The 25625-nt window shown below is 43.8% G+C and overlaps 1 protein-coding gene across 4 annotated transcripts in view; it reads right to left on the reverse strand.

The window, feature by feature from the left end:
- Nucleotides 1-25396, reverse strand: part of KREMEN1 (kringle containing transmembrane protein 1) — a 108373-nt gene extending 82977 nt beyond the window's left edge. Inside the window, exons 1-2 of one of the 4 annotated variants that reach the window (XM_049866954.1) lie at nt 25340-25396; nt 813-975 (exon numbers count right to left, since the gene is read on the reverse strand). In XM_049866954.1, the coding sequence (XP_049722911.1) occupies nt 813-975; nt 25340-25358 (182 nt within the window). In that variant the 5' untranslated portion in view covers nt 25359-25396. Of the gene's footprint in view, nt 1-812; nt 976-22870; nt 23017-23598; nt 23777-25339 lie in introns of those variants that run through there. The other 3 variants (XM_049866950.1, XM_049866951.1, XM_049866953.1) reach the window with 3 other exon arrangements.
- Between the last annotated feature and the right edge of the window lie 229 nt (nt 25397-25625).

The following is a 25625-nucleotide window of genomic DNA, read 5'->3' on the forward strand; positions in this document are numbered from 1 at the left end:
AGTGATCCCCCTTCCCTGTTCCAATGACTTAAGAGGCTGCCTTTGCACCTGTCCTAATAATAATCAAATTCGACAAATTATTGAGCCATGACTCACATTATCAGGATCTTGGGAATAAATAACTAAAATGTAGCTATAACCAAAAGTACTTAGAATCTTGGTTCTGATCCCTACAGGTCAGTGATTCTTAACTTGTTTTAGCTCAAGCATAACTGTGAGAATCTGATTAGAACCATAGATCATCCGCTCGTAAAATCATGAATATGCAACATTTTATGCACTCTAAGCCCCTGCTAGATTCAGGCGAGAGGTGTAGACAAAGAACCCCCTAGCCTAGTGAGAAGAAGTAAAGAACACAAATCTGAAGAATACAGCTGCTCATAGAGCATGGTTATGCTGAGCTGGCAGGAGGTGGGGAATGTAGGGCAGCCTCCTTTGCTCAGAAACAGAGGGCGGCTTGGGTCACAGACGGTGACATTTGACCACCGCATTCACTGCACTCAGGAAGCTCTCTGTGTGTGTACTGTCTCCCAGTGGAAGAGCCAACTAAGAAAATTCTCTCAAAGAGACATGTAATGATCAGACAGGACGGCAGAGCTCTGAAAGCCAGTATAAAAGCAGCCTAAGTTGAAAAGAGTGGTAGATTGTGTGTGTGTATAAGGCGTAGGAGAAAGATTTTTAAAATACTGATAAGAAAGGCCTTTGGAGTTGGCCAAAGGACACAAAGAAGTTCTCCCTAGTTGTGAGCGGACTATAAGGGGCTAGAAGAAGAGACCAGAGATTTTTTTAAGTCCTGAGTGGCCCCATCTTACCTGCAATAGTTATGTTCGCCCAAGCCCCCCTCCCCGTTGGGGTATTTCAGAGTGTTGTATGGATGCTGGAAAGTCTCGTTCCAGAACAGACATGGCTTCCCACCGTGCAGCGCTGTCCAGTTCTGTGTTCCCCTATAATCCACACCATTGGCTGTGAAACACTCTAGGAGAAAGAAGAGACAAAGTAAACTAATTTCTGGCAACATCTATAGTCTCCTCCCCTCTCTAGTTGATGTTTTATTTTGTTTTGGTTGGGGTCAAGCTGAGAATGGGTAGTGTCTTGCTAGATCCTGGAATTGGCACAGTTAACACTGCTAGGGCTGAGTCAATCTGCAACTAGGGGCCCTCCAAACGCTAGGCTAATCTTGGCACTAGCCTATCTACAGACACCAGAACATTTCCCCCAAAGTATACAGACCCAAATTAGGATATAAACAGGGACCTGAAATGTACTGAAGTCCATGAAATGAACCAGGAAACCCCCAAAACTGGGAACAGTTGGTAACAGCCATCCATGTGGGATTCTGGGTACTCTGAGGGGGTCACTGCTCTTGCCAGTGTCTTTGTGTGGTAACTAGAACCAGGTCACCAGCTGCAACTGAGCTCTCCCCTACAGTCTGAAAGGCTGCACTGACACTTGGATTTAATAAGACCATCGGATACAGCAACGCTTTGGAATCTCAATCACACCAGTTGGGAATGACTCACATTCTCTGGTAATGAAGAACAGTCCTCCCCAAGCTCTGTGAGACAGAGGTGCAACAAAACAGACAGTCAACACAAGGGAGGAAGGGCCCAGTTGGCATTTTCTCTCACCTTTTTCTGAAATTCCTTCCTACAAGAGCCATGGAAAACAGACTTAAGTCCTAGTTTAGTAAAATGACAAATCCTTGCAGGTGAAACAATGTGCTTCTGAAGTATGTTTCTCAGACTTTGGAAGGGATGGGAACTTAGGCTGATGGGATTTCCCCCACATATTGCACTCATTAAACTCACAGAGGTTCATGGGGAAGGCACAGTACAAAAAGCAATTTTTTTTAATTAGCTTAGTTGAAACTGACAGAAGTACTTCAAACACTTCTTTGAGATGTCTCACTAGAAACCTGACAATCTGGTGGAGTTACACTAACATTCTTAGCTTTATTCCTTTCCTTCTCTTGGCATGCACTGGCCCATGACTTACGGAATTAAGGACTCTTAATGTCGTCTCCTGTTGAAGTTCAAGTGTCTTGCCCGGCCTAAGCATGTGGACATGAGCACAGCTACATTCTGGAAGATATTTCTTTTAGTATTTAAAAACTACCCGTAAAACATTACTCTTCCTATACCCTCATCCTCCCAACGTCCATGCCCAGTATTTTCTCTGGAATGGCACAGTTTTATGGATAGCCAAAACAATCTAGAATTCCAGGTTATACTGAAAACCCTAATAATTTATTGTGTTTGGTACAACACTTATACGTATGGTAAATAAGACTCATTATGTACCCTGATGACCAAACCCCCTACCAAGTGTCTCCGTAAATAAAAAGAGCAAAGGTAAGTGAAGGAGGCAGATCAATGTAGCACAAATTACACTAAATTAGGAGGCTAAGCTCTGGCTTCTCATTTGGACCTGCTGCTGACCAGCTGTGTAACCTTGGATGTATCACCACATCCACATCACCGATAATACTGATGTGGTGTTTTACTGTGTGACAGGCTCCATTTTAATGGCTTTACAAATATCATCTCACCACCAATCCAATGATGAAGTACCCTCAGAACCCCCATTTTATAGATGAGGCAACTGGCGGACAAAGAGGTTAAGTAACTTGCCCAAGGCAGTCTCACTACAGAGAAAGGACTCAACCACACCCAATACTGTCTCTAGTAGAAGCCCCTTGGCATGCCTCATCCTTGCTTCCCTTGTCCTCTCCCTCACCCCTCTTCCAACTCGTCACTGAGTCCTGTTGACTTCTTTAAAATCTATACCCAAAGCCCCCCTTTCCCTCCATCTTCCAGGTCACTGCTTTAGTCCTATTCATCACCAGAAGAGAGTACAGCCTCCTTCAGGTCTCACAACTTCCGCTTTTATCCTGCTACAATCCATTCCCACCTAGTACTCAAAAGCCTTAGGAAAACCTAAGCACTCAAAACAAAACCCAAACTCATCACTGTTGTTTACAAGGCAACCATGATGTGGCCTTTCCTCTCACCACACCCCAGCTCTTCCCCTACTCACTTGCTATGTTCCAGTCACACTGGTCTGCTTTTAATTCCATGAACACAGCATGCTCTTTCCTGCCTAAAAAGTTCTTCCTCTAATACTTCCCATCACAGACTAAGCATTACCTCCTCAGAAAACCCTTTCCCATCATCTTCACTCTTATTTTTCTGCCCTTTGTTTGCTTCTTCATAGCACTTATTACCACTGGGAATGTATCTGATCTGCTTTAGTATGTGTATGTACACACACAGACACAGACACACAGACACACAGACACACACACACACACCAGAGCCCTATCCCCACCTATGAGGCTGGAGTGGGACCTGGGAATCTGTATTTTTTTAAAAGCTGCCCAGGTGATTCTGCTAAGTAATGAGGTTTAAGAACCACTAAGACTAGATGATTCTACTAAGATCATAAGTCAACGTTTGCCAATTGCCGACATGGTAGTTAAGAGCCCGGCTGCTAACCAAAAGGTAGGTAGTTCGAATCCACCAGCTACAATTTGGAAACCCTATAGGGCAGTTCTATTCTGTCCTACAGGGTTGCTATGAGTCAGAATTGACTCAGCAGCAATGGGTTTGGGGTTTTTTTTTCCAAACTATACAACTTGGTACAGAAGATGAGTAGTTTTTCAAAAGGGCCTTGTAGCTTGCCCTCTTTGTACGGTTACACTTTGTTCTTCTATCAAAAGTGAATGAGGTGTGGCCCAGGGGCCAGCAACCTGCACGGTAGGTGGGGTCAGTGTTCCCAGAGACTCAGATGATTTGTAACAAAAAAGAATGTGGCTGCCATCCAGGCACATGCGTGTCATTATGAATGAGGATGAGATGATCTATGGGGAATGGAAAAGTGCAGACTCCATCTTGTTCTATTACAATGGGGAAACTGAGGCACTATACTGGATTTGATTATTATTTTTTTGACCAGACTTGCCCAGTACATGCCCATTATGGGGGGTGGGGGGAAGCAAGAAAAACAAACTTGAATAATCTGAATTTAGTTGTGTGTGCATACTGACCTCATCAAAATATTAGGGTGCGTACTAGGTGATAAGGACCCTGCCTCCCTTATTTTCTACTGCTGTGAAACCAACATAAGCTTTGGCTAGATAGCCAAGGAATGGCTTGAACCATGGCCATCTGTATATTATGTATTCAGGGAAAGGCAATGAGTGATGGTGACAGGTCTAATATCTACAGCAAAAAAAAAAAAAAAATTTTTTTTTTTTTACAGCATTATTCATTAATTCCTTCAACAACTATTTCTTTGACATTTACTATATGCCTAGCACTGTTCATGGCAGTGGGACTACAGTGGTGAACAAATACCCTGTATTCATGAAGCTTACGTGCTAACAGGAGAAACGCACTAATAATAAACCAATCAAAATTAATGTCAGAGAGTGCTAAGTGCCATAAGGAAAAATGAGGCAGAGTAAAGGGATGGAGACTGAATGGTGGGGAGTTCTCTTTTATTGGGTGGGTCAGGGAAGGACTAAAGAGGAGGAGCATGTGAGCAGAGATGTGAATGAAGGGAGGAAGCAAGCCAAGGGCAAGACTGCGGGAAGAGTGTAATTGACAGAAGGTACTTCAAGTGCAGAGGAGCCCTGGTGGCACACTGGTTAAGCACTCAGCTGCTAAGCAAAAGGTTACTGGTTCACACCCACCAGCCACTCTGTAGGAGAAAGATGTAGCAGTCTGCTTTCGTAGAGATTACAGCCTGGGAAACCCTACGGAACAGTTCTACTCTGTCCTATAGGGCTGCATCAACTAGACAGTGATGGGTTTGGGTTTGGGTTTAAAACAAGTGTAAGGCTCCTGCAAGTGACAACGCGCTTCGCAGGTCCAGTGAAGTATAAAGCAGTTCCTCAAACCTGGCTGGAGTAGGAAGGCTGAGTGGGGGAAGGGTGGACCCTCCAACATAGGGTCTAGCAATGATGACTGAGAAAGTGCAGCCTGTAAGGAAGGAGAAAACCTAGGCAAGTGTGTGGGTCTCGAAAGTCAAGGGAGGGAGGTGTTTCAAGAGGGAAAGAATAATAAACTGTGATAGGTGCTGCTTTATTTCCTCCTCGTCTTTTCTCGCTAGATCCCATTACTTCACAAAAATCATTTCTATTCGACTCTATCTCTCCATTGGAAATCTCACATCTTTTTGAGTGGAGTGGATGAAAAGAGCCCTTAAGTTAGACATAACGGCCCAACTGAAAATTAATAGAAACTTAGTTTCTTAAACAGTAGAAAAACTACCTTGATAAAAACCTCCAAGGCTGTCATCAAAACCCTGAGAGAATTAATTCTACCCTTGTAAGTTAGTACCCCCTCACATCTGTCAGTTTGTCATACTGTGGGGGCTTGCATGTTGTTGTGATGCTGGAGGCTATGCCACCAGTACTCAAATACCAGCAGGATCACCCATGGCAGACAGGTTTCAGCTGAGCTTCTAGACTAAGACTAGGAAGAAGGACCCAGAGGTTTACTTCTGAAAAGAATTAGCCAGTGAAAACCTTATGAATGCTAGAGGAACACTGTCTGATATAGTGCCAGAAAATGAGCCCCTCAGGTTGGAGGGAGCACAAAAGATGACTGGGGAAGAGCTGCCTCCTCAAAGGAGAGTCGACCTTAATGACGTGGACGGAGTCAAGCTTTCCAGACCTTCATTTGCTGATGTGGCACAACTCAAATGAGAAGAAACAGCTGCAAACATCCATTAATAATCGGAAAGTGGAATGTACAAAGTATGAATCTAGGAAAGTTGGAAATCATCAAAAATAAAATGGAATGCATAACATCAATATCTGAGGCATTAATGAGCTGAAATGGACTGGTATTAGCCATTTTGAATTGGACAATCATATGGTCTACTATGCCAGGAATGACAACTTCAAGAAGAATGGCATTGCATTCATCGTTGAAAAGAACATTTCAAGACCTATCCTGAAGTACAACTCTGTCAGTGACAGGATAATATCCATATGCCTACAAGGAAGACCAGTTAATATGATTATTCTTCAAATTTATGCACCAACCACTAAGGCCAAAGACGAGGAAATTGAAGATTTTTACCAACTTCTGCAGTCTGAAATTGATTGAACATGCAATCAGGATGCATGTGATTGAAATGCAAAAGTTGAAGAAGGATTGGTAGTTGGAAAATACGGCCTTGGTGATACAAACGATGGAAATAGCATGATAGAATTTTGCAAGACCAATGACTTCTTCATTGCAGATACCTTTTTTTAACAACATAAACAGTGACTACACACCTGGACCTCCCCAGATGGAATACACAGGAATCAAATTGACTACATCTGTGGAAAGAGAGGGTAGAAAAGGTCAATACCATCAGTCAGAACAAGGCCAGGGGCTGAATGGAGAACAGACCATCAATTGCTCATATGTGAGTTCAAGTTGAAACTCAAGAAAATTAGAACAAGTCCACAAGAGCCAAAGCACAACCTTGAGTATACCCCACCTGAATTTAGAGACCATCTCAAGAACAGATTTGACACGTTGAAAATTAATGACTGAAGACCAGATGAGTTGTGGGATGACATCAAGAACATCATACATGAAGAAAGTAATAGGTCGTTAAAAGGACAGGAAAGAAAGAAAAGACCAAAATGGATGTTACAAGGGACTCTGAAACTTACTCTTGAATGTCGACGAGCTAAAGCAAAAGGAAGAACTGAAATCAAAGAGCTGAACAGAAGATTTCAAAGGGTGGCTTGAGAAGACAAAGTATTATGACATGTGCAAAGACCTGGAGATAGAAAACCAAAAGGGAAGAACACATTTGGCATTTCTCAAACTGAAAGAACTAAAGAAAAAATTCAAGCCTCAAGTTGCAATGTTGAAGGATTTTTTATGGGGAAAATATCAATGGCACAGGACGCATCAAAATAAGATGGAAGGAATACACAGAGTCACTATACCAGAAAGAATTTGTTGATGTTCAACCATTTCATGAGGTAGCAGGTGATCAGGAACTGACACTACTGAAGGAAGAAGCCGGAGCTGCACAAAAGGCACTGGGGAAAAACAAGGCTTCAGGAATTGACGGCATACCAATTGAGATGTTTCAACAAATGGATGCAGCACTGGAAGTGTTCACACATCTATGCCAACAAATTTGGAAAACAGCTACCTGGCTAAGCGACTGGAAGAGATTCATATTTATGCTTATTTCCAAGAAAGGTGATCCAACAGAATGCAGAAATTATCCAACAATATCATTAATATCGCACATGAGTAAAATTTTGCTGAAGATCATTCAAAAGTGACTGCAGCAGTATATCGACAGGGAACTGCCAGAAATTCAAGCTGGATTCTGGAAAGGACAATAGAACCAAGGAAATCATTGCTGATGTCAGATGGATCCTGGCTGGAAGCAGACAATACCAGGAAGATGTTTATCTGCTGTTTTATTGCCTATGCAAAGGCATTCGATTGCGTGGATCCTAACAAATTATGGATAACATTGCAAAGAAAGGGAATTCGAGAACACTTAATTGTGCTCATGAGGAACGTTTGAACAGAACAAGGGGATACTTTGTGGTTTAAAGTTAGAAGAGGTGTTTGTCAGGGCTGTATCCTTTCACCATATCTATTCAATCTGTACGCTGAGCAAATAATCCAAGAAGCTGGACTATGTGAAGAAGAACAGGGCATCAGGATTGGAGGAAAACTCATTAACAACCTGTGATATGCAGATGACACAACCTCACTTGCTGGAAGCGAAGAGGACTTGAAGCACTTACTGATGAAGCTCAAAGACCTTAGCTTTCAGTATTGATTACACTTCAACAAAAAGAAAATAAAAATCCTCACAACTGGACCAATAAGCAACAACACGATAAACGGAGAAAAGATTGAAGTTGTCAAGGATTTCACTTTACTTGGATACACAATCAACACCCATGGAAGCAGCAGTCAAGAAATCAAAAGACGCATTGCACTGGGCCAATCTGCTGCAAAAGACCTCTTTAAAATTATGAAAAGTAAAGATGTCACCTTGAAGACTAAAATGCGCCTGACCCAAGCCATGGTGTTTTTAATTGCCTCATATTCGGGCAATGAATAAGGAAGACAAGAAGAGTTGATGCCTTTGAATTATGGTGTTGGCGAAGAATAGTGAGTATACCATGGACTGCCAAAAGAACGAACAAATCTGTCTTGGAAGAAGTACAACCAGAATGCTCCTTAGCAGCAAGGATGGCGAGCCTACATCTCACATACTTTGGACATGTTATCAAGAGGGATCCGTCCCTGGAGAAGGACATCATGCTTGGTAGAGGGTCAGTGAAAAAGGGGAAGACCCTCAACGAGATGGACTGACACAATGGCTGCAATTGTGGGTTCAAGTATAACGATTGTGAGGATGATGCAGGACCAGGCAGTGTTTCATTCTGCTGTACGTAAGGTCGCTTTGAATTGGAACTGATGGTAGCTAGCAAGTCTGTAATTTCTTATCCTTTTCCTCATCACCAAAATCCTCCAAAGTATAGCATAAAGCATTTATTTTTAAAATTGGAGATGCTAGTTTTATTAAAATTCTCTTAGGATAAGCAGAATCACATTAGGGTATGAAAATCTTTAGTTGAGAATCTCCAGGCAAATGACTTTGTGCACACTGATTATTCTCTGTGGGACCTGTTCGCATGTTAGCTGGAGGTTATTCCGTTGGTAGTAAAATCTGAGAGCAAAGACTACATTTGGGTGAAAGCTCAATATTCCCTCACTGCTAATTAAATCTAGCTGGAGTTTTCTCTCATGAAAAATATTACTGTTCATTATGCTTAGAATTTAGACAGGCTGGGTATAGAGCAAAGACTGGTAGACTTCATTGCATGTGTACTCTAAACTTTGATATTTATACCTCAACTGCTATAAGGTCTCATACTATCTATACATAAAATTATTTGAAGAGTTTTAATGTAGAAGCATGACCTGCAGAAGATTTAGAAGTATTGCCAAAGATATTTTCTATATTGCAATTCCTAAAGCCAGTCTACCCAATGATTTAATGGACTATAGTCTAACAGTTCATTAATTGCATACTCTGGAATGGATAGTTGCTGCTTGCATCTCATAAAGAGCAACGAAAGAGGCCCGGACTTGCGCTAATGTGGCTGTCCAACTGCAGAGGTTAGGATCACCTCTCTCTGTCAGGATGGAAAGAGTACTCATGATCAGTGGAAAGAACACTGAGGTCTGCTTGGGCCCTAGCTCTGACTTTGCCGCCCTCTGGTGCCCTCGTGCACAGTGCATGTTATTCACAACTCGAGTTTCTTTCTCTCTGAAATGAGGAGGTTTGATTAGATCAGGAATTCATTTTACTTGGATCCACTATCAACACCGATGGAAGCAGCAGTCAAGAAATCGAACCAAAAAAAAAAAAAAAGACATCAAACGATGCATTGCACTGGGCAAATCTGCTGTTCAAGACCTCTTCAAAATCTCAAAAAGCAAAGATGTCACTTTGAGGACTAAGGTGCATCCAACCCAAGCCATAGTTATTTTCAATTGCCTCATATGCATGTGAAAGCTGGAATAATGAAAAGGAAGACAGAAGAAGTATTGATGCATTTAAATTGTGGTGTTGGTGAAGCCCTGGTAGCATAGTGGTAAGAGCTACGGCTGCTAGCCAAAAGGTCAGCAGTTCGAATCCACCAGGTGCTCCTTGCAAACCATATGGGGGCCGTTCTACTCTGTCCTATAGGGTCGCTATAAGTCAGAATCGACTCGACGGCAGTGGGTTTGGTTTTTTTTTGTGTGTTGGCGAAAAACATTGATTATACGATGCGTTGCCAGAATGAACAAATCTGTCTTGGAGGAAGTACAGGCAGAATGCTCCTTAGACTTTGTCTTGTTTACTTCGTACACGTCATCAGGAGGGACCAATCACTGGAGAAGGTCATTCATTCTTGGTAAAGTAGAGGGTCAACAAAAAAGAGAGAGACTCTCAATGAGATGGATTAACACAATGGTTGTAACAACAGACTCAAACACTGCAATGATTGTAAGGATGTTGCAGGACTGGCCAACATTTCATTCTGTTATCCATGAAGTCACTATGAGTTGGAGCCGACTCCACAGAACCTAACAATAACAACAATCCTTTTAGGGACACGCACAGACACCTTGAAGGATCTATTGAAAGACAGGAACCCACTCCCCAGGCAAATATCATACACATACACTTCACATACAATTTCAGAAGTATTCATGGATCCCCTGAAGCCCTTCTACATCCACTAACCATGCGATGTAGGTTGTATAGAATCCATTAACTATAAGTTAAGGACTTCCTAAATAAGCATATATGTACAAAATACACACACACAGGAACTTCAAAGGATTTAGTAAGTTATGAAAAAGTTTAAATCAAATGTGGTACAATATGAAAAGTGCATGTTAGGGGCCCTGGAATCAGACCTTAGCTCTGCAGTTTACAAGCTAAGGGGTACCTGCCTACCCTCTTTGAGCCTCAGTTCCCCCACCTATAAAATGGGGAATTAGATTAATTATAGCTCAGGGCAGTTCAAACAATTGGAGGATGTGCAAATAAAATGGCTAGTGTGCAGCAGGTACCTAGTAATTTATTATGTAATGATAACACTTTAAAAATAATCAAAATTTATTATAAAAATTTTAACTTGTAAAGTATTATAGTCATCACTATTATAGTTTATTCTCGTCCATAAAGATCAGTAGCTATGAAAGACAGCATAATACAAGTAGGTGGCATACCATTCTACTATGATTCTGTTTTAAGTTATCAGGCTACCATCAGGATAGAAAACATATAGGATTTGAACCCCGTACTGGATGCTGGCGTTCAATGAATAAGAGGTAAGGAAAAAAGATATAATTGAGCAAACAGATTTTTCTTAATAAAAAGTTCAGCTGTAAATGGGATGAAACACAGCTTTGTTTAAATATATGCTACTAAAATCACATAATTCAATATGCGTACTTGTAAGTGAGGAAAATACCAAGTCAATAAAGTACCAAGAAATTTAACTCTGCCAGGTTGGGCATGAAGTGCATTTTAAAAATACATGTGTAAAACTATAATGAGGTGTTCTTTTAAAATAAATAATTAAAACTTGACATGCATAAGATAGTGGTATGAGAACGAGTTAATCTAAAAGACATTCTATCCTTTGATAAGAGTTAATGATGCTCTGTAACTAGGTCATTTCTAATTACCCTATTTGTTCAAAACCACATTGTTAAGAAATAGAAACATATTCTTATTTTGCATCTAGAATATTCCTAGTTTCCTGGTAGAATTACTAAAAACCCATTGCCGTCGAGTCGATTCCAACTCACAGTGACATTACAGGACAGAGCAGAACTGCCCCGTAGGGTTTCCAAGGAGTGGTTGGTGGATTCGAACTGCCGACCTTTTGGTTAGCAGCCGAACTCTTAAACATTAAGCCATAGATCTCTGTCTGTGATGTTTGAGAGAGTCACTTTATCTTTTTTTTTTTTTTAAATCAACTGAAGTTAAGTCTTCGCTCTACGTAGGACCATTTAGCATCTCTATTGATCCTATGTTGGAAAAATCTGGCTGGTTTTAACCTATTTTGGCATCAACATAAGTCAATACACATTAAATTAAACCGGAGCATCTTAAGACCAGACAGCAGAAAACATTTTCAAATGAGAATATTTTCTGTTCTTTTAAAGGTGTCTACGAAATTTGGTAAGTGGGCAGGTCATAGAGATACAATGCTTAGGTGGAAAAAGTTCCTTTTATTATCTTAAACCCAAAAGAGTGTTAAATGTTCGCACAGAATACCTGCTGCTCTCTTGGGTTTCCAATAAAGATTAGTGCCCAGTGGGAACTCATGAGTACATCATCAAAGCCCATGCTCATTGGGAAACTGCCCTCAGACATTCAAAAACACTACAGCAATGCTTGTTTCAGTTATGTGGAACCCTGTAGTGAAGAGGCACATGTCCCTGGGAAGGAAGTGGTTCCCCACCTTTTTCCACCCCGGCACCACTGAGGCTATGATAGGACACTCTCCCATCTTTAATATTGGTTCTCCACGAACAGTGATTCCTGCAATTATATGAAGAAAGGTTATCAGGTCTTGACTAGAGAGAGGAACCCCAGGGTGGAAAGTGCTCTGCACACATAGTACACATAGAGAGTCACCAGAATAAAGAGGAAACCACACCAGGTAAGTTGCTAACACTATGTTGTCTTGAGCAAATCACCCAGACACCCTGGGCTTCAGTTTCTTCATCTCTGAAACAAGGGGATTTGAGCCAGCTGGTCTCAAAGTTTCTTCACTCTAAGAAAACATAAGGAAGATTCAAAAGTCTAGGGTGATGTGACTGAAAGGGATCGACGGCTAAAAAATCTCTTCCAGGCATAAAGGTCTCTAATTGTACATGGTTCTTTAATGGAAGTGAGAATTCTACAGTAAAAAATAACTCACCTCCCATGTGGGCCCTCACTCTGCCTAAAAGAAACTATATCTTCAATAAATAAATTACAAGAAAAAGAGGGGAAACCTATAGGTTAAGAGAGACTTAAGAGTCCCATCCACTAAATGTACCTTGTGTAGACTTTGTTTGACCTAAAAAAAATACTGATGAGTGCTGACATGTCATGGGGGTGACAACCAATGTCACAAAATAATGTGTACTAATTGTTTAACAAGAAACTAATTTGCTCTGTAAACCATCTAAAATACAATTAAAAAAGTTGATAGGTCATTACATTAAAAAAAAAAAAAAGAAGAACTATTTTATTTGCAGGCTGGACAAGGGTTCGCTTTCATTCATTTTAATTCAAATTTGGCTCCAAATAATATATCTCATTATTGGAAAATTTTCAGTGTTATCTAAAAAAAAAAAAAAAATACTGATGAGACAAAGAAGGAAATTTGGACACTGAATATTTGATGACGTAAAGGAATTATTGTTAATTTTTTTAGGTGTGATATGGTATTGTTACTATGTTTTTTACAAGAGCCCTTATTTAGATGTACATACAGATGATACACAGATATATACAGACATTTACAATTGAGATAATATGATACCTGGGATTTGTTATAAAAAAAATTAGCAGAGGCACAAGGGGTCTCTACTCGCCTGGAGCAACGGAGTCAGGAAGAGAAGGAGGTGGAAACGGAATGTGCAGCGAACTGCCTCCGTGAACGTGAACGAGTGTTTCTTTTGCATTGAGTCCAGAAGAACTGGATGGTGCCTGGCTGCCATTACTGAACATTTTGATCAAGGATTTTATAGAAGAATCCTGATCAAAAGCAGGAAAATGCAGAACAGAATTTCAAATTCTCATGGAATCCAGACTTTCTGGAACCATGAAGGCCGGATAAACCCCCAAAACTATTGCCCTGAGATAATCTTTAAACCTTAAACCAAAAATGTGCCCTGAAGTCTTCTTAAAACCAAAGTTCAGCTTAACTAGTAAAAAATGTCTGCCTTGTCCATTATGTTGTTTTAAGAGCTATCTTTATGGGGTCAAAATTAACAACAGTAACTTGAAAGATTACACAGATAGGAACCTGAGGGGCAGTGAGTCACGTTAATGGGGGAGGAACAGCTCAGAGAAAGAGGGTGAGAATGGTCACACAGCTTGAAGAACTAATCGAGGTCGCTGAATTGTACATGTAGAAGCTGTTGAATTGGTCTATGTTTTGCTGTGTATATTCCCAACAAAATAAATAAGATTTAAAAAAACAAAAATCTAAGGGCGGGAGCAAGGGGAGTACAGAGGAAATAACATCGTGGAAGCTGCGAGATACGTGTGACTTCATTATACTCTCCTATTTTCGTGTATGTCTGAAATTTCCCATATTAAAATGTTTAAAAAGGACATCATAAAAGCAGTCACTATTGTTTTGTTTTACAACTAATCCACGTTAGCCTCTTCTTAAGAACTTTAAAAAAACTCAATCAGCTATGAACTCAGTCATCTAAAATAAAAATAAATCATCTATCCCATCATGTTATTGGATTATGTATTCACAGTGTAAAACAACCATAGAACAAGCTGCGCTGTGACCTGAAGCTGAATTACCACAAAAATAATTGCTGTAACTTTTCAAGTATCTGCAGATTTTCCATTAAAATACTTTGTAGGTCTTCCTTTTTGTTCAGAGATGATGTCTTTAAAAATCGTAATAGAAGAAAAGGCCACGCCTCTCAAAGTTATTTTATAGTTTGGAAGGGGACTTGAGGGCTCCTATTTAAAGCTCCCATTTATTCATCTCTATAAAATTTTTTTTTTTTATCTACTAACAGATGGAATATTTAATTGTTTAAAAGACTATTCTAGGAAAAATGGAACCTATAGTAAGCACAGAGCCAGAGGTTTAAATTCAGAAGGTCCATATAAACACTTCAGAGAGGGGCCTTTATTATTTGTGAAATAAAAATTTGAAAACCAAATAATATCAAGGCAGAGAAGGCCCAGAATGCAGAGGTGACTTGGGCGTCCGTTGTTTCCCACCTGGCTCCCACTTCACTATGCTCCATTCCTAGCCAGGATCCAGTAGAAAACATGCCATGGTTGTCACTGTGAAGTGCATATACTTTTGCTTCAAATAATCACCATGAATATGCAGCAGCGCTTGAGGAATTTACACACATATATATATATATAAATTTAGGATATTATTAACACCAGAAATCATCAAATTAGTTTTGGACAAAAAAATGACAATGGACATACCTAGCTCTATAATGTATATGAGATTAGGCCAAGCCTGAGTTTAAGAATGGACTCAGTAGGGCAGTTAGAAATTACTAGCTCAGTGGAACGCTACGGAAAACACTTCTTTAATTAACCAAAACACTGTGATGAATTTTACTGCCAGTACCAATAGAACATATGCTATCACACATTGGTGATGGTGTATCTTTTGATATAATAGGTGCATATGAATGGATCTACTCTGCATATTTATTTATTAGGATAAGCCAACCCCTCCTCAAACTTGAAATAAAATTTCACACTAGAAATAATCTTCACCTTAGGAAACAGAAAGCATAAGATGTTTAAAAGCTCACATCCAACTCTCTGGTGGGTAATACCTTATTTCATTTTAAGTCAGCTCTAAAGGAAACAAAAAGCAATATAAAAGATGGAGAACTATTTGTAAGTTCAGGGTCTATACTACGTATCACTGTACTCCTACAGAAATCAGGAGCTCTAAAACAAGTTCCAAACATCTGATGCCATGCCTCTTACAGGACTTGATTATCTTGAACTACAATTGCTAAAGAAGCATCTGGCCCTGCTTCTACTAGCCTACAGAGCTTCTTGAGCATCGTACTGATCTTTGTCTCTTCGGCAACTATACACCACAAAGGGCCCTGACAAATGCTTGTTGAATGAGGGAATGAAACAGGTGTACAGGGAGTTAAGGAAAAAAATCCATTACAGACATATTCAGAATGCCCCAATTTCCTCACCAGTTTATGCCTCCAGACTGGCCTCATGAGTTACCTAGCCATGACCTATGAAATGTTTCAGGAAAGTTTATGTAAATCACGTATTTGAAAATCAAAAGCTTGCATTTAAGTCAGAGGAATCTGCTCTTGAAAGAAAATCTTTGGTAAAGTCATTCGTAATGGGGAATAATCAACATCCTTTTTAATGAACACAAATTTTCCAATTCCAAGTTTGCTTTAAGCAGCAAACACTTGGCTCAAATCTATACCTTGCCTTGCCATCAGTTGAGCAAACCTGTTTCATACCGTCTGAAGCTCTCAATCAGACTAAAGGGAGACAAAACAAACTGACACAATCCAGCTTCTGGTCAAGTTTCATCAGTACTGTCTGTGCACTATTTTAAATTTCAGATGGCAAGAAAGTTTCCAATAATGGAGTCCTGGAGGGCAGCCAACACTCCATGGAAGCCAGGCTCTGGGCTATTCAGCTTCCCTCAGTTGGTATGAGATGAGCCAAATAATACAAGAGTTCCTGAGTGGGGAGCTGATTGTCAGGGAGTCAATATATATCTACAACACATCTTTAAAGCAAAACCTGAAGCAATAAAGCTGTAGCCTTCTAAGAATTGGCAGAGGGATGAGTCCTAGTTGAAGATGCTGGGCACATAGCAGGCATATGATAAGTACTTGTTAATTTGTCCCAACAAAAAAATACGACTCGAGAGACAGATTTCAGAAGTTCTGGCCAGAGAGACAATTTGGGGCACTGAGGAAAGTCTCTGTGCAGCACTAACTTAGGTAGAAGCAGACGGTGTTATTATCTCTAGCCACCCAGAGTAATAAGACTAAGGACAGACAGTGACCAACTGATTTTGATAAAAATCAGAGGTTTAAAGTTTTGTATAGCATTTCATGGCTCTAAGGTAGGGTTGCCAGATTTAGCAAATAAAACACAGGACGCCCAGTTAAATGTGAATTTCTGAATTACCTGAAGTTCACATGTAACTGGGTGTCCCGTATTTCGTCTGGCAATCCTACTACAGAGAGAGAAAGATACAGTGGATCTCAGCCCTCTTTAATAAGGTTTCTGAAATGCTGTCTACAGAAATGCCTAAGGAGTTCAGATATGAATGAGGAAGAATCTAAAAGGTGATGATCAGTTATCTGCTCCTAGGCGACAATGAAGGAAAGGACAAAAGAATAACATAGTTAGGGCAGGGTTTCTCACCCGTGGCACTACTGACATTTGGGACCAGATAATTCTTTGTTGTGGGGGGCTGTCCTGTGCATTCAATGATGCTTAGCAGCATCCCTGGCTTCTACATACCAGATGCCAGTAACACACCCTTCCCCTATCCCTCCCCAGTTGTGACAATTGAAAATGTCTCCAGACATTGCCAAATGTCCCCTGGGGGCAAAATCTTCTCCACTAGAAACCACTGAGTTAAAAGAAGTGGTCAAATAAACAGAAAGTGTCACATCCAGTAACCAGTGGTCAAATAATAAAAAATTCTTCTCAAGGTAGAAACTCTCAGCTCAGCCCTGGGGCCCTCCAAGCCCATAGCAGGGAGGAGAAGGCCTAGTCATTTCAGCTAAGACCGTCAGAAACCCTTCATCTGCCAAAAGCGCTAGAGAAGAATGTTTGGTGAGCCAAGCAATGGCGCTCAGCACGGCAGTGCACACATCACAGCAAGCAGGGCGTCGCACCCAGCCTTTGAAGACGTTCTTTTTAAGTGAACCTCCCTGCCAACTAAACTTTTTTCAAATCTCTTCCTGCCATTGGGAACTGGAGTGATTCTCAGCTGAAAAGGCCTGTATATACGAGGTGCAGATGGCAGCAGTTACGGCCCTCACCAGATGCTGCAGTCTCTAATTTGATTGAAAGGATATAATTAGACAACAGAAACACTTTAATGAAAGAGCAAAACATGGAGGGAGGGAAGGATTGAAGGCCCTTAACTGATGCCAAAACACCCACCAGTAATAGAGGCTTTGAGTCTGGGGAAAGGAAAGGGGAAAGCCCCTTAAAAAGACAGTCCCCATCCTGTTTATTTCCCCATAGACATAGGAATAGGGATTTTATTATTGTAGATTTCCACTGTATTTTATGTGGGAACAATCTGATTAAAACCAGAAGAGTCTTCGGGAGAACATCAAAGAAAAACAAATATGGCTTCTGTGGTCATTATTAAAAATATTTTTACCAGCCCAATAATTTTCTTTGAAGATGAATTTTTATAGATTGAACAGCAGCAAGTAATTTACATACAGAGATGGAATTGGCTAACCATGCCTACTATTCTAGAAGAGAACTTGGCCACCATGTTTTCATTCAACTTTACGATACCAAGGAACGTGCACATTTAATATATCTGCTCAGAAGATAGACAGAAGCCACGCAGAGCTCCTCATATGTGCTGATAGTTACAACCATTTGATGATGCTGTTTTTTTCCAGCTTTAGAAGTCATTTATTGCTCCAGTATGAGTATACTGTCCTAGTTCTAACCGAGAATCTAACCAAACTGAAAGAAATCCAGCCCTCGAAGTCTGCAGTCACTAATGTGGTGTGACACTAGGGTTTGGAAACGGCTGCAGCCTCCTTAGCCCACTAGCAGCAGAGCCCCGCCCTTGTGGTAAATTGAACAATAAAAGTTGAATGCTTTGGCTACTTGCCAGGGATTAAATCAGTGGCAAGAGAAATTGGAAGCTTGGGCCCAACAAAGGGGAACCCTAAGGGGATCCTGTTATAACTGGAAGGGGGAGAGGCAACTTTGCATGTGAGGTGGCCTAAAAATTTTGTCTGCTGAGGTGCTTCCTAACACCCAAACTCATTCCTCTTCCGACTGGTACAAGTCTAGGCTAAGGAAGTGTTTACTTAGAAAGTTTTCAAAAATGAGGAAGAGGGAGTCCCCTCACAGGAGAAAGCAAGTTTCTGTGGAATGGCTATTTGTGAGAATTATGGACACCCTTCTGACATTTTACAAGGAACTTTTCCTTTCTCTGTTCAGTCCAAATCCAGGACAATGTCTCAGAAGGTGAGGTTTGGGAAAGGTGAGGTCTTGAAGAGGAAAAACTACAGTGACTACAGACTTCTCGTCCTAGACTAATACTTGCCAGTTCCAGCTGGAATCTCAAGGTCAAACTGACTACAGAACGAACGTTAGTCACCATTCTCACCTGTGTGGAGGCTGCCCGGTGAACCAGCCAAAGAGTCACCTGCCAAATGGCATCAAGAGGCTTGAGGAGATCTCACCTAAGATCTGATACTTTTCTATGGAACACATTTTACTTCCTCTTATGTTGTCCTTATTCAAAAAGCAAAAAAACTTAGGCAAAAGCTACGGCTCTAAACTTCCGGCCGCTTTGGAGTGTTTTGCATTAACTGTTCCACAGTACAAACACAATCAACTTGGTATGTTTGAATGTTTCATTTTGTTTTTCAAAAATGTTTTAATTAAAACAAAATAATCAGCCATCCTAAGCACACTGTTGTTTTTTAAAGGCCACTTTTAAAATGGTGATAGAACTATGGAAATAAAAATCAACTGCTTAGGAAAGGGACAGATTTTTTTTTTTTTTCTTTTTTCCCCCTAGCTGCCTACATCTCAGGGCTGGTGCCACCTGCTGCCTGGGCTTTCCTGATAGAGGAATCTCTCAACAGTTTGTTCCAAACAGCATGTGCAGGCATAGCTGAACAAACCACGGGCCAGTTCCAGGACAGGCACTATTTTCCTGATGTACTACACACGAAACCACATGGAACTTCTTTTAAAGCATTTTTTTTAAAGTCTTTTTAAAGATCCAAATGTATGTGCATGAACTTCTACCCCATATGTATCTTGAAAATTAGTCTGCAGTAAAAGGTTCATTCATTCACCAAAATCAAGCCTCCCTGTCACCTTTCCAGACCAGCGGATGCTGAAAAAAATACATACGGACCTTGAGCAGAGGTTGCCAAAGTACAGCTTGTAAGCCAAATCTGTTTTTGTATAGCCCATGAGATAAGAATGGTTCTTATATTTTTTAATGGTTGAAAAAAAATCAAAATGAGGATTTTTTGTGACATGTGAAAATTACATCAAGTTCAAATTTCAGTGTCCATAAATAAAGTTTTATTGGTACACGGTCATGCTCTTCATTCGCTTTTTGTCTACGGCTGCTTTTGCGCTATAATGACAGAGTTGAGTAATTGCGACAGAGAAGGTATGTTGTCCTCAAAGCCCAAATAATTTACTCTCTGGACCTTTACAGAAAATGTTTGCCGACCCCTGACCTACAGCCTCAGATGGCATTCCAGGCTCAAAGATCCTAAACTAAAGATAGTACCTTGCCCATCACCAAAACCCCTTAATCTGTATATTGTGAAGTTATTTAAGTAATACATTTTATCTTAAACATTTACTACTTTTCATCCAACTATGCTAGGCCAAGGGGGCCCTGGTGGCACAGTGGTTAAGTGCTTGGCTGCTAACCAAAAGGTCGGCAGTTTGAACCCACAAGCTGCTCCGCAGGAGAAAGACGTGGCAAGCTGCCTCCATAAAGATTTATAGCATAGGGCCCTATGGGGTGGTTCTACTCTGTCCTGTAGGGTTGTTATGAGCCAGAATAGACTTGACAGCCGTGGGTTTGGTTTGGTTTTACGCTAAGCCATTAAAGTGTGTCAATAATATCTACCTATATTGAGTGCACTAACTTGCTGTTTACTAGTCAAACCAAAAAACCAAACCCACTGCTGTCGAGTTGATTCCCATTCATAGAGACCCTGTAGGACAGGGTAGAGTTTCCAAGGAGTGCCTGGCAGATTCAAACTGCCGACCTCTTGGCTAACAGCCATAACATTTAACCACTACGCCACCAGGGTTTCCTTGTTCATAAGTAATGAGCCTAAATGGAACTTCTTGCTTTAGAATTTGTAAAAGGGTTCACACTGCATATCTCAGACATTTAAATAGTTTCGTCCAAGGGCCAAAAGAAATTTTCACAAAAGGATCAGAGTTCTTTGATACCAAGTCAAAACTGTGTTTTGTAAAACACTCAAAGTGTAAATGTAACCAGTATATATGCTGATTCACGCTTCTCAGCCCCGACTCTGTGGACAGGTAGTATATTAGCATTAACAGAGCCCCCAGGAGGGGCAGGCCTGTGTAAGAGTATGAAGCTCTCACTGCTAACTGAATTCATAGGTTTTAGCAAGGCATGCTACAGGCTAATGGGAGGAATTCCAGATGAGGAGTTGGAAGAAGATGACTGTCAACTATAAAAGGCAGTTCACAGAAAATGTAACCTGAGTCAAGAAGCCCTGTTGATGCACACCTGATGGCTCCCAAATGTAGTCAAACACCCAAGCCACAGGCGGAGCCCACCCAGCTTTCTCTGCTCTTCCTACCTCTCTAGCAAATTCTAGATGGGACCCACTAGGGAAAGTCACTCAGCCCCACGGCCCTGGCTGCTTTCCTCCTTGGAAGTGGAGTCTAGATTCCGCCAGTAACCTCTATCTTTCTTCTTATCAGTTGTGAAAGAAGGGAAAGAATCTCAAAGGAAGAATGGAGTGGGGAAGGGAGCTCATTTGGGGTTGGCTACATAAAAAAAAAAAATTTTTTTTTTTTTACATACTGTAATTAGGAGCACTGATGGGGAATGAGCTAACTGTTTTTATAAAGTCAGCATTCAAAAATGCAAACCACCAGTAATATAAATATTACAAAATTGTGCAGAATATAAGTATTGAAATAATTTTTTCCATCCGCAAAAGTTTTGAGAAAATTATAGTATCAAACAATATAAAATGGCAAGCTTGGCATATCCTCAGAGTAAAACGTGTTTTTTATTGGAAAGGATTTTAAAAATTTGTGGGTAGGCTCTAGACAGGATGTGATGCTGACGACCATGTGGTATATCTCCCTAGAAATCCTTCTAGAACTAGAGAGAAAAAAGTCAGAAAAGCACTGATGTAGCAAGATGGTAGGAAACCAAGCTGGTGAGGTTCGCTGAATTAAAAAGTTGGATCACGTTTCACAAATCATTTCACAATGGAGTCCCTGGGTGCCACAAATGATTAAGTGCTCAACTATTGGCCTAAATGTTGGCAATTCGAACTCACCTGGAGGTGCCTCGGAAGACAGGCCTGGCTATCTGCTTCCAAAAGGTCACAGCCTTGAAAACTCTATGGAGCAGTTCTACTCTGCACACATGGGGTCACCATGAGTCAAAATTGACTCAACAACAACCCTACACTTGTAAATAAAAGCACGCCAAAGCCTGGGGTTCAAACTACATAAGACCTGCTGAGTTTGTCCCTTCCTAGCAAAGCAAGGGTGCCTGAGGAAAGAATGCTACCTTCTAACAATCATAAGCACAGATTTGGCTCACTTACTGCTTTTCAGTGGTATTGCTGTCCGTTCCAGAAGGGGGACCAGCTTATTTCCACTGAGGGGTTACTAGGTTACAGTTATGTTGACATATCCTGGTCTCAGAATGTCCCTCCCTCACTCCTAACATACAGCAAATAGTAGAAGTGGTCAAACTGTAGAAAGTTCCATAGAAGGCTGGCAACCACTCAGAGGCCACTTACTGCACCTTAGGTTGACAGCATTCAGAGACCCTCCCCCCTTGCACTGATCTAAAGCCAAGCTTTACCTTTTATAGGCATTAATCAGGCTGCAAGTTTATGATATTCCCAGGGCAAATGAGGTATCTAGCACTTGAACCATGAAGCACTATAAAAAGTATTATTAAAAGATGGTTTATGTGGCTTCCATATGCACGTGTATGACCTTCAGTATGTCATTTAATTCTCACAATTCCCTGCGAGGGAGGCACCATTATCCCCCCACCCCCTTTACAGATGAGGAAACTGAAGCTCAAGTCACACAGTAAATGGCAACACCAAGTCCTAGCTTTTTCACTAATTTTCAACCTGATAGTAAACAAAGCAACTCCGACTTTTCTTTCATCGGCAAAATCCTGTCTTTCCAATATCATGGTCTGTGACTCTGGGTGGAGAAACTAGAGGCTGGTTTTCTTACTGGGGTAGCCTGGTAATGAACTCTTCCCATCGCTTTTGCAAATGTCCAATGCTCAACACCCAAACAACCTGCAGAGGGACAGTAACTGGGCCAGACTATGCCCTCCTGCCTACTCTTCAACTTGGAAAGGGCTCTGCTGCAAGGGAAGGGTGTGTGTAGAAGCTAAGCAAAGTTCCAGCTTCCATCCTGGTCCAGGGCCCAACCACAGAAGACCTGGCCTTGGCCTGGACAGTGGGTGGGTGACTGTGTTAAAAGCGTGCGGCTACTCGGACTGGGGGCTCAGCATTGCACCCTCAGGATGAGCACCCTGAGATCTGTCTGGAAAAAATTTCCCATCTCCCCTTCCTTTCTCTCTCTCCCTCTGCTGTGCCATCACCTGAGTCATGGGGAAGTTCAAAGCGCCCCGGAGGGGAGGGAGAGGGCATCCCGTCTGGGTGCAGCGGGTCGTCCCGGGTCCCTGACCTGCCTCCTGTAGGGCGGGCAAATCGGCCCGTCTCCTGCGAGGCAGTCACCGTCAGGCCAAGCGAGCTCAGCCGACCCCAGCAGAGGGACGCCGCTCCTGCTACCTCTGCACCCGCTCCTGGGGGCTGGGGGTACGCGAGCGTCGCTGGGGGGCTCGTGGAGAGGGTCCTAGCCCGGGGGCATCGCTAAGGGGCTTGGGGAAGGGGTGCTACTGAGGCGGGGGCCGTCCCGGGCCGAGGGTACGTCGCTGAGAGACTTGCGGGGGACAGTCCTGGGTCTTCAGGCGGGGCTGGGGAAGGGGGGTAGCCGGGCCCGCGGGCATCTCTGAAGGGCTTGAAAAACGGGTGCCGGGCTCTGAAGCGGGGTCCTGGCCCGAGGGGCGCTGCTGAGGGACTCGGGGGAGGGGTCCTGGAAGGTACTGAAGTGGGGGTGTCCCGGCCTGAGGGGTGTCGCTGAACCGCTTGGGGAAGGGTCCCGGACCCTGAGGCTGGGGGCTGGCCGGGCCCGAGGGGCGTCGCTGCGGGACTTGGAGAGGGGGCCCTTGGACGCCGGGAAGCCGCGGGTCCCGGCACGCTAGGCTGGTCGGGCCGAGTCGCCCCTCGGGGGGCTCCGCGCCGGGGGGCGCCGGGGTCGCTCACTCACCGGGTCCGGGTCCAGGCGCGGGCCGGGCCGCCAGCGTGAGCGCGGCGGCGGAGAGCAGGGCGAGGCGGGCGGCGGGCGGCGCCATGGGCCGTCAGTGCGGGGCCCCGGGGCGCGGCCCGGGGGAGAGGGGGCAGCGCGGGGAGCCGGGGGCGGCCATGGGAGCGGGACGCGGGGCCCGAGTGTGGCCCCGCCCCGGCCGCCCGCCGCCCCGCCCCGGCCCGCCCTCCTCAGCGCCGCTGCCGCCCCGGCCGCCGGGGGCCCGCCCGGCTCCGCAGCCAGGCCGGAGGGCGGGACTCACTGCGCACGCCCGGCCGGCCCCGCCCGCGCGCCGCGCCTGCCACTCAGGCCGGGCCCCGCCCACGCCCGCACCTGGGCCCGCCCCGCGGCGCGTCCCATTGGCCTGCTCGAGGGGCGGGGCCGGCAGGTGAGAGCCTGATCCAAGGCCTGCCCCCGAGTCCCCACGCGAAGGTTTGGCCCGCCTGGAGTGGGCTGGGCGCCCGGTGACCCCTGCTGCGCCCTCACTTGGGCTGTGACCCACACGCGGCCTCAACCGCAGCAGTAATAATCAGAGCAGCAGTTTGCAAACCGCGTTTCCCCACTTGGCTCGTCAGAGTGATGGAAACAAGGCTGCTCTGGTGTCAGCCTGCCGGGGTTCGGAGCCCAGTCGGTCACCTGTGAGACCTTGGGCAGGTTTAAAGGAAAAAAAAGCTCTCTGAACCTCATCAGTAAGGGGAGGGAGATGAGAGCACCTACTTCCCAAGAAGGCTGTACTAACAAGGCAACACACTGCTCGTAGTGTGCCTGACGCACAGTAGGAGCTCAGAACGTGTTGGGTTCCTTTTTCATCCCAATTTTTGCAGCCACAAACCCCTGATTCCTAGTCTATCGCACAGGCTGTGTCACCTGGTGCCCGTTTCCTGATTTCTCGGAGCCTCAGTCATCTGTAAAATGGGAGTGATAAACGGGCTTCACAGGATTAGATGAGATAGAAGCAAGTATAGCGAGAAAGTCAGGGAAGGAATGGGGAAACGACTTTAAGATAACAAGTTCCTTCTCTTGAGCGTGACTTGCTCGAACTCGCGGCCCAGTTGCCGGGCCCTTCTCTCCCAACCCCAAGGTCTCCCCCGGCCCCACCTGGGGTCGATCCTGGGCCTTCCTCTCCTCCACATCCCTGAGGCAGAGGGATTTTCCTCCTCTCCGGCTTATAGCGCCGCGGCGACGCCCAACCCGGCAGGTCCGGGCGGCTCGCCGGGTACTTTCAAGTGCCGGGTCCCGGGCGTGCAAGTGTGGGCCTGCGCCCGGCGCAGCGGCGGCAACATCTGGCCTCGTGTGCCGACTCGCCGCGCCCAGAGCAGGGCTGGGCGGACCGGGACCCAAGGCTCCCGGGCCCGCCTTGGGGCGACACCCGGCCCAGCGCCCCCTGCCATCTGGGAGCCGCCTCCTCTTCCCCTCCAAGAGCCCCTCTCGTGCCAGAGCCACGCCCCCTCCAGTCCACCCCACTCCAGGGCCCCACAGGCGCAGCTACCTCCCGAGAGGCTTCTCAACCTCCATCCTTCTCCACCCACATGTCCCAATGCCGTGGCAAAAAAAAAAAAAAAACTTCTTCATTTTTTTCACTATGTCACTCCTGAGTTCAAGGCTTCTTGTTAGAGCAAGGGGACAGGGCCCCTCCCCGCAGTGAGGCCAAGTCTCTGAGACACACCCTCCATATCCCACCTGGGTGCCTCCTACTCTTGCTCACCCTCTCTCTTCTTCACCATTTTGGGTTCATCTCTGCCTCCAAAGCCAGCTACAGTGGCAGGACTGGAACTCTTCACCTCTGGCTTGCACCCTTGCCGGCAGGAGCACCTTGAAAAAGAATGAAAGGAGAAGATGCAGGTGAAGCCATAAGCACAAACAAGCACTTGATAAACGTGACTCTTCCTTCATTCAGGAGTCCCTGCGTTGTGCAAATGCTTAACACCAGCTGCTAACTGAAAGACTGGAGGTTAGAGCTGCCTGGAAAGAAAGACCTGGGAGTCTACTGC

The sequence above is a fragment of the Elephas maximus genome, chromosome 22 (assembly GCF_024166365.1).
Source record: "Elephas maximus indicus isolate mEleMax1 chromosome 22, mEleMax1 primary haplotype, whole genome shotgun sequence".
NCBI lineage: Eukaryota > Metazoa > Chordata > Mammalia > Proboscidea > Elephantidae > Elephas > Elephas maximus.